Below are 10,343 nucleotides of genomic sequence, written 5' to 3' on the forward strand. Positions count from 1 at the left end.
CATTTGGACACAATGGACGCTGCTGCAGCGGGTAAATAAGACCCGTGTGTGAGTGCATGTAGCCTGGTGCAACGATGCTTGCCGGGTGGTTTCACTTTCCGCACTAAACTAAAGCATCTCATGTGGATGGAAGATTGATCCTGCCCAAGGGAGATTTATCGATTCGTCGATCAAGGCCATTCGGCTGCAGCAATTAGCAGCTCCATTGTGACAGTCCAAACAAAGATAATGAGCGGCATTTGTAAACACCGCGTATGAGGAGAGAAAGTTTTAATTGGTATGAGGTTGCTTCTTAATTTTTATAGTTGTTAATCAAAGTTCATTTAGACACACTACAGTACAGACCAACAAATGTGATCAGATTTCTATAAGACAAACAAAACATCAACTTCAATAACCAGCAATCAATAAAGCTTAATGGAACTAATTGGAATTGGAATAAAATTTACAGCATAATTAAACATAAAAACGGAATATATTATAAAATGCTTACCGCTTCATCGTTGATTGAAATACAAACAAAAGCATTAATTAGCGAAACAATAACATCGATTTGTTTTTACAAGTTGACTGGGAATGGGGGATTATTTTGCGATGTTAACTTTGAATTTCAATTAATAAACATTTTACTCAAGTGCTTCAAACAACCACCTCATTCAGATAGTTCAAATTGAAACTGTGTACTGTCGAAAATACAGCGAAACAGCGAAATATACATTTTGAATTGAAAATGTTACAATCATTTCGATGGAAACCACACTCAAGCACGGCCCTTCAAAAACCACACCAATCCAGTTGTTACTCAATACTCAACTGTTTGGCCGGCGGCATTGCTGCTGTAGTATAAACACATCCGTGTTAGTAAATGGTAGGAAACAGCCGGAATGAAGTATTTATGATGGCGGTAAAACCATTCCCATGGGATACACGATGTCACGTACTGCTGCCCGGTGTGCCATGTTTGCTGTAAACATGCGGAAACAAACGACCACGGCGATGACTACACACGTTTCAATCGATTGAACCAGAACATTGGGGACTTTTGGCACGAAAGGATCTATCAGCGGCCTTTCCATCGATTACAAATATATGCTCACTAGTGGATAGTGGGGATGAATCGACCATATGGTGGGGAATTACAAAGCAAAAGAAGAGAAGCGCTGCTGTAAATACCATTTATCGGATTTGTTTACGCGGTACCCAACCACGGCCGGAGTCCAAGCAGGACGTGAATGAAGAAGGTGGACAGCTGATGAAAAGGTATATGTGAACGGCTGTAGGGAGGAGTGAACGGCTTTCGTTTGAGTGCGCGCCATCGAGAATGTTTGAACAGTGGGTTGATATTGACCATACTGGCCAACCAACAAAAGCTCAATTACAGTAAACACACCTCGAGTTTTCACACGAGAGAGACTTTCTCCATTGTTCAAACGAGGAAATAGTTTCCAAACGTTTTCTACCGTGCACACAACATACATGCTCTAGAAAATCGGGGTAACGGGCCGGGCCACAAGAGCTACTTTCCAAATATAATTACAATTTTGAAATTTGTTTTCCAACCAAAGCAAATTAAGCATTAACTCACTGCAAATAGTAAAATGTCCGACCGATCATTATTGCAAAGTAAAGTGCAAACTATACCGACATTTACAAGCCATGACATGTTTAAATGCATTCACCGTGAGATGTACAACAAAACGAGGCATTAAAGTACCTTCAATAGCCTTTTCTGGATCAACCATGCAGATAAACTTCAGCCAAGCAAAACTGCTTTCTCCATTACGATAAACCTGCCCGCAGTCACAAACCTTCCGAAAGTCTTCCGAATTGATTGTGACAGGATAAAGTACACTCCATTAGGAGGGAAATCGATTTGGGGTGTGAGCTGATTTACGTCCCTGGGCTACATCGTACCGTAAAACAATTATGAGACCAGCAGGACGGCAGTGCGGAAAGGAGCAATAGACCAAATTGCTTTCAGTCGCTTCCCGGCACACCAATGTTTATCCTTTAACCTTAACCCCACTCACCGGCACCATGGCAGGTTCATGTTTCCTCTGTAAGAGAGCAGCACCTCGATTGTTTCCCATAACAGAGATACGTTTTCATAATGCATATGCTACTGTCGTTGGAACATAACGAGCACTGCACACTACCAATAAACTATCGCTCTTGAGTGCTCGTGTGTTCGCGTGTAATGTTTAGCTTTGTTTGTGATGTTTGGTGTAACACAACAGTGGTCCAAGCTAGACGAATGTGTACGAAGCTCATGATAAAATGATGATGTATTGTTCAAACACATTTTTAATCAATTTAAATGCATGCGTACTAGAATAGGCTAGCATAATGGTTGGTCTAATATTCAATGCTATTTTACTTTCTGCCTATTGAACAATTCAACCGACGAAGAAGCATTGTTCAGCATGACCATAATAACTAATTTATAATTATTGCGCTAAGTTTAATAGATTGGTTGAAGCAGCCCGTGGATGACAGTTATTGGAGTAGCTTTTACACTAATCAATTACTTTTAAGTCACTCTTTTAGCATAATTATTTTCCATGCACACTTCATGTACGTGGATCAACGATTCAACGTTTATTTTTTAACTTAATTCACAAACACCTTTAATTATTTTCAACACAATTGTGTTGCAGTAATGCAGGCCATTTATTTATGTACATGTACATGTTTTCATCTCAATTAAATACATTCCCCCGACAGGAAGATATGTTTATCCGGTTTTGAAATGAGCACTACGTCACACTTTCACAAGTGCTGTGCAGATAATTTGCTTACGGGGTCTTCAGCATGGGTTCAGTTTCAGATCCCAACAAAGAACCTGCGCTAGAAAGAACTTTTCATCTGCACTCACTTTCATCGTTAATGCTATGCTTAATTTTAACCATCCTAATCCACTTCAAGCTACCAACGTCCAACGCTCAAAACCAAGAACAACACGCTCAATGTCGACGTCTGGCGCGAATTTTACCAGACAGCCAATTACGCGAATGCCAACACTTATACGCTATTGTTAGCATTTTCACATCTTGAAATGGAAATGTTCCTCACCCGAAGCGGCGAATGTTTTTGGAGGCCCACCGTGAAAGCAAGAAAGCAAGCAGGGATGGGGCCTGCAAATTAAAACGAAAAATATTGATTTTTGTAGCAACCTTCCAAAAGGCATCTCGAACAGAAGATCTTGAAAGTCTGCATGCACAATCCAGACGGCATTGGTGGCCTTGAAAAGGGAAATGCCGCCACGTTGTACCAGGTTCCAAAACCATTAATTTCAAACGAACGGGAAATTTCAGTCTCTTACAACAATTACCAACGCTGGGTGGTCAATATCGTTTATTTTATAAACAAAACTGATGGCCATAGTTTATGTTGAACGCAGAGTGTTTTCATAACTGTATATTTTCAGTCAAATTTTTTCAAATTAATTTACATGTTCTGTAATTTATACGAAAACAAACTATGTAAATTTTTGTATGCACAAAATAATTTTCCAGTCTGCCTGTGTCATTTGCATGATTATCTATTCACCTAACGTATATTCAAATATTTAAATTAAATTGTTTTTGAACAAAAAGCAGTAACACCATGACGCTATTGGAATTACTTCCCTTGGTTTTTTTTGCAATTTACAATAAATCACACATTTCATTCCATAAAACTGAAATGTAAAACAAGAATGTCATCTCACTTCGCATGTGTTTCATGAAAGAATAAAACTTCCATACCGTTCCCTTCATCGAGCGGAATTAAACTATTTCCAGCTCGTTTAGTAATGCGACCAGTTAGCCTTTTATGCTGACTCACGCATAAAATATGTCCCGCGTTCCACCCACCGGTAACGGTACACCTATCATCCGCACCCCTTATCTGCACGCTGCAGTTCTACGTAGTCCTTTGCAAACAATCGTGAAATGCGCGATGGGTTGGATTTCGTGGTCGGTCGTGTCACTGAATTAATTTTAGCGATTTAGCCAAACGTTCTTGCATAAATGGTAAAATCATTACGAATTGTTCGCACACGGATGCCCCAAGGAAGGAGGTTTGGAATCGTTTCATTTTTTTCTTCTCCAAACTGAACAACGATCTGATGATGGATGTTTTTTTTTGGGTACAGAGTTTTAGAACACATATTTAAAATAGGTGCTTTACATTTGAGCTCTTATAGACATCTCAACACATGAACTCACACATACACCAGAGCTATTAGCATTCGCTTGTCCTTGCTTTCCAGTCGCGAAAACGATCCTTTCATGGTTCATTGTCACGTCGGGCGAGACGGTTTTTTGTTTGAGTCACAACCACGTGAACTTCGAATTGAACACCCACTCACAAGCGGTTGCGGTTGTGGCACAAACTTCGCTTTGCAGGCATAGCACGTGCCGGACGGAAAAGAAGAGGCATAATTTAAGCGGCAAAGAAAACCCAGCGCCATCCAAAACCACTAATAGGTTCGGATCAAACGAAAGTAAGATTATTAAACAAATCAAGTGAAAAACTGGAAAGGAATTGACGCCCAGCATCTCACCGTGTCGCCACAGTTGATGGAACAGAACAGGACCACTTGGGTTGCGGATTTTGGTAACATATCAACAGCGATTAACCCTCGAGAGGCTAATAGTCAAATCAATTCAGAGTGAATGTCGACAATTTTGTGATAGAAAAAAAATGATTGAATCATATATTATATTTTTGATTTCCTTCCAAAAGTAAACACGCAAAAAATTCTTCGTACTCGGTAAATTTCTGAAACACAAAGTCCTGTGCACTTGAAGGTTATCCGCCACGAGGACGGGCCAAACGTCCAATTAAACGACGAAAAAATGTCCAAACATACTGTCAAACGTCTAATGTACCCCACTACATCCATCTTCAACCCACTGCCAATGACCGTCCACCCAACTTGAAATGACCCACGAGTACTTCCTTTATCCCACGAGCTCACACACCCCCAAAATGGCCAAAACCCCCACAGTCTCACCAGAAACACCCCAAGCAACGTGCGAGAAATGGTGCAGTAAATTAAATCTAACAACGAGATAGAGCACATACAGAAGTTTTATTTCGTGTTAAAATACTTTATCTTGCTGCAGGCCGTGAGGGTGCGTTTGGTTTTTGGGGACGACGACACTGAACGTATCCCCGTATCCGAGGGACCTTCCTCTCCAACCTATTCGCCCATGTGTCACGTTGAAAATGACAATATGCGAACGGCTCCCTTTCAGCTGTCAAAATGAGCGGAAATTAAGGGCCAGGAAAAATGGTCGGCTTTAGCACCATAAAACCGTTATCCGTTGCGCCGTACCACACACCCCAGAGAGGTGATGATCGTCGATGGTTCCTCACGGTCCGCAACGCAACCGCACCCGGAGAAGGGAAAAGTGATGCGTTTTACGCTCTCGGTGGACGTCGTCCTAATGTTCTCCTTCCTCATCCATTCGATTTTGTTCTCGGGCTCGACCCGATGGTCCGTGGCATATGGTGATTTAAATAACGAGGTGAGCAACGGGGGTTGGAACGTATGGTAAAAGGGGTAGCGAAACGGCTGGCTTGCATGGTGATGGAGACAGAACCACGACCACGATACGGCAACGATGCTTCGGAGCTAAATGAATAATCATAAAATAATGAGCTTTACGAGATGGTTTCCGGTGGTGCCCGACACACATACATACAACCGAAAGCTGCTGCTAGGTATTACGAGATTTTCCACAAGGCTTTGGGCACACTCTGAGCACTCACAGACCTAAGGCCACTGAGAGGCAGCCGTTCCTCTGCCGTTCCGTCCGTTTCTTCATGCCACCCCGAAAGGATTCGAACGAAGGATATCATTTTTACGAGGTGGTAATAATGTCCTGCAGTTCATGAGTAAAGTGCCCACGGCGGAAGTACGATGGTGGTGCGAAGGAAAGCGCCCGTGCAAAGAGAAAATCATTGCTGAGCAAACAGTTTTTGCGTAAGTTTAGGCAACTTTGCCTGTGGCGGAACTTCGGCGAATGGACGAATCGTCCCATTCCTCCCACCAGAATGGGTACATGGACCATGGAAATCTATGCCACGCTAAGCTTTTATGCACAAAGCACAGATAAGTTTAATGGGCTGTTTAGAAGGATCATCAAGATACGGTGTCTATTTTTCTCCCCCCTTTCAGTACCATTCACCGACACCGTCAACATTTGACGGCTCATTTGAAGGAAAATGCTTATGATTCGATTTGATTAAGAGTGACCACATGAACGGGGCCGTCATGTTATATTCATGTCCCACGGTACCGTTTTACGAGCAAACCCACATGACACAAACGATTAAAATTAATGAGTTTTGGTTTTTTGTTTTGCTAAAACTCCCTTCAAAGGTGACGACATAAAAGACATTTGCACGCAGTGAATTTAAATATTCAGTTCAGTAGTTCAGCTCAGTCCAGTTAATTAACAGTTGGTGTATATTAAAACATATTATTTTTTTTACCTTTTCCCGCAGCATGTCTCGCACGCGTCCGGCCTGGTTTCTTGAACGATGCAATTCTAACTGCAACTCTAAGCATCGTTCCTGCCAATTTATCTACGAAGAAAAAAGCGCAATTACAACACACATTTCCTTATTGTTCTAGTGCCCAAGAAACAAATGGAAAAGCAAACAAATCGTAATTAATGTTAAGCATTGCATACATTTGGGCGTTTTGTTCTGCTAATTGCATACTTTGATGACTTCCTAGAAACAGCATTTTCTCTAGCGTGAACAAATGCCCTATTTCTGATTTCATGATTTTTTATAGATTGTTTGCTTTTTAACCATAACAACGTATAATTGACAATATATAATCATTGCATCCGACACTCACCTCTGGTTGATGATGTAGATATCCTCCTCCACCACTGCCCCCTAGATGATGATGTCCTTCCACCATCGAGAGTGGATCTGGGCCAAGGCTGCTGATTGGTGGCCAAGGAGCATCACAATCTAGTGCAACGAGTGACGGGTTAGCGATGTAGGCTGCATTCGGTTTTTGTGGAACTGGTGGAGGTTTCGAACCGCTCCCATTTCGACGGCTCATCAACCGTGGACTGTTTGGTGTTGATCTTGAGCCCATCATTATCCTGCCCAAAACATGCGGTGGAGGCACTGGTAGAACCCCGCCTCCCGGACCGCCACCACCACCACTCCCGCTACCACCAGAACCGAGCGTTCCACCGATATAGCTGCCGGTACTGCTACTAGAGCTTAGCTTCGTGCTCTGATTTGACACGGATGACAAAGACGTCGAGGATGACGCTGTCGTATTGTAGTAACCTGCTCCACCATTTGGATGACCACCGCCGCCACCACCACCACCTACACCACCAACTCCTCCATGATGGTGCTGTAGCGTCGAGGAAGACGAGAACGTTTGAGTCGAGGAAGAGTTTGCCATCGGCGGTATACCCATGCCACTGTGTGGGTGAGGCGCCAGTGGCGGTGTTGGACAGCCGCCACTACTGCCACCGCCACTTCCCCCACCACTGGTGTACTTTAGGTGAGCCAACTGATGTTGCTGCTGCTGTATCTGGGCCTGGAGCTCACTTAAACTCATGAGCGGGTCGAATATCTGCGATAATCGTCTCGGTGGACTTTCACCAGCCATTTTGTATTTGTGGTGGTGCGATGCACCGTTTTGATCAAGTTCGCTATCAGGTTAACACCGCCGACGAAGGTGACGAAAGCGTCGCTTGTCTTCTATGAGCATGATCGACTAATTGGGTTGAAGTACATTACCAGTACTGCAAAGAGATCGAGAACAACAACGTTGATATAGTTAGTTAGAATTATTAATTAGTGAGAAAATTAATACAAATTTAAAAGATAATACATTAAAAAGGATAAATCAAACACGAATTCCAAATATCATATTTAAATAATTTAAGATGTGAAGCAACAACCGCTGGACTTTTGTCACGTTGTAACGGCGCGATCGTGCTAGGTATAGATTATACCATAGGATGTAAGTTATATAGATAGATAGATTGTACCTAGCCCAGCAGAGGATGATAATTCGGACGTTTTCGGCTGGGAACCGAAGGTGACAGACAGGAGCCTTCTTTTGGATCTCCACCGGCCGACTAAGCGGAAGAATTTTCAGGCCAGAAAATTTTGTGAAACTGATGTGAAAAAAACGGAATTGTAAGCTAAAAAACGCCGAGAGTGTTTCTGGTCGGGTCCGTTATGCAACAACTTCAAAGAATTGATTCAAAGTTTTATAAAGAAAAAACGAATGTATACAATTTTCGTCCAACCAAACACACACAACAATCCTATGGCGGTTGTTTCGAAATGCCGCATACTTTAGCAAAGAACTACAACGGTCCTCTATCATCTGAATGTCTTCGCTGCCGGCTAGTTAGCAATATTTGGTGGTCAAATCTAATCTGAGTTCGAATATTTCATAGACCGTGGCTTTCACGAACGTTACGTTACGTTAGCAAACTAATGGATTACGGATTTTCAATGCAAGTCCATTTTTACATTTCGCAGTTAGGCCTATCGCAATAGTCATAAAAACACAGTGATAAATCACCAAAACTGTTGAATGAAGAATGCTTTCAATTGTTTTGCAATCTGTATGGGTAGTACTGGTCTGTTTTCATTAGAAAAAAAAACTTATTCGTAAAGCTAAAGCTTCGTATTGTTCTGTTCGGTGGTTTATTACGGTTTTACGCTATGGATAAATGATCCAGTAGACTGTATGTGTGCAATATGGGTTTAAAATCATCTGCTGACCGACCGATATGTGGACATTTTAAATGTACAATATTCAAGATTAGTAGGTATAAGCAACGACAATACAAATGTTAGTCACTTCAACAAATTGTCCAAAAATACCACCGAACAAAAATATGCAATGCACCTTTTAAACAATTGCATAACTCGATAACGATTCCGAATATGCCACCAAACTATAAAACATTTCCTATTCTTTCCAATTCTTTTCACAAATCACCACACTCCGCTATCGACTGTGTCCCTTCTTCTCCGTAGATCGATTCCAGTCCAGTTCCATTATTTATCTACGTAATAAAAATGTCCCCAACGAGACAGCACGCACTGGTGGGCTGATAAAAGCCAAACCGAGGCTGGATGTCTACGGTCCCAGCTGCCGTAAAATCACAGTTGAACCGCAAACAAAAATACACAAATCGAACGCGTCATCACCCCTTTTCTTTTTTGGTCACAGATTTACCCAACAACCGGAAAAATCAACCGAAGTAGGAAAAACTGTACCGATGGAACGTTGGGGAAAAGTGCAAATAAAAAAGCAAACAAACACAAACACCGCACGCATTCAACGGGCTATCACTTTTCAACAAAGCATTTTCTCACCCATCATAACGGGGAGTTGCTGTGCTGAGTGGGGTTTCCGTTTTTCTCTTCACCTCTTTCCCATCCATCCCATTCCACCCCATCTCACCGCGGCCCATTGCGAGATGGTGTGGTCGGAAATGTGACCAGTAAGTTACGCGTTTTCTCGCCCAACTTCCAAACAGAAACAGAGCGCACGCAAGCCTGGCCCTATCGGATACGCATTCGGATGAAATGAAATTGAACAACACGCGTCCATACCGAACGTATCAATAGGAAATGGAGATAGGCTGCCACTGGTTCGGGAGATATTTTTGATTGGGTTGAAAAGGAAGATCAGCCGGGGTTGATAGTGCAGCAGAGAGGAAATTGGATTTTCTATAGATAACGATTTTTGTTCGCTGTTCTAGGAGCATTGACGAGATGTCCACCGTGAATGTTGGGTGAATTAGACGAAGAAATTAGATAACCATGCATCAAACGGGATTTTTGTAACCCAAACTGACCTCTTATAAATTTTTTTCAACGGTTATATCCGTTCTTTAAATGCTGATGGGATTAAACGAAAGAAAAATCTGGCAAGAATCTAACCTAACATGCAAAGATGTACCATAATCGCAAATAGAGTAAGTGTACTAATAGTGGTGTCATTAGTCAGTATGCAAACGATTTTTATAATTGTAGAGGTGTTCAGATGATGATTTCAACTAATTATGATTGAAAATATATGCAATACGGTCTCGCTGTTTCTCTCGAATTAAAAAAAAATATAAAAAACACTTTTCTCTTTTAATAAACAACGAGAATAACCACTAAACATTGTGAATTTAATGAAAAAATCAATGTTTTTTTAAATAATCTATTATACCTATAACGTTGCTATGGTTGCTATGGTACCAAAAGTGGAGCTATTTTTATTCATCACTTTATCACTAACACTTTTCCTGTAACATTGATACAATGATTAAGATTCGATCTACATCTTCCATTTG

At 41.7% G+C, this 10,343-nt stretch overlaps 1 protein-coding gene across 1 annotated transcript in view; it reads right to left on the reverse strand.

Annotated features, from left to right (window-relative positions):
- The window catches only part of LOC128717983 (keratin, type I cytoskeletal 9-like), a 36,151-nt gene extending 28,512 nt beyond the window's left edge, over window positions 1-7,639 (reverse strand). The window contains exon 1 of the mRNA XM_053811659.1: window positions 6,860-7,639. Within this exon, the coding sequence (XP_053667634.1) occupies window positions 6,860-7,639 (780 nt within the window). The remainder of the gene's footprint in view (window positions 1-6,859) is intronic.
- Between the last annotated feature and the right edge of the window lie 2,704 nt (window positions 7,640-10,343).

This window comes from Anopheles marshallii, chromosome 2 (genome assembly GCF_943734725.1).
Source record: "Anopheles marshallii chromosome 2, idAnoMarsDA_429_01, whole genome shotgun sequence".
Taxonomy (NCBI): domain Eukaryota; kingdom Metazoa; phylum Arthropoda; class Insecta; order Diptera; family Culicidae; genus Anopheles; species Anopheles marshallii.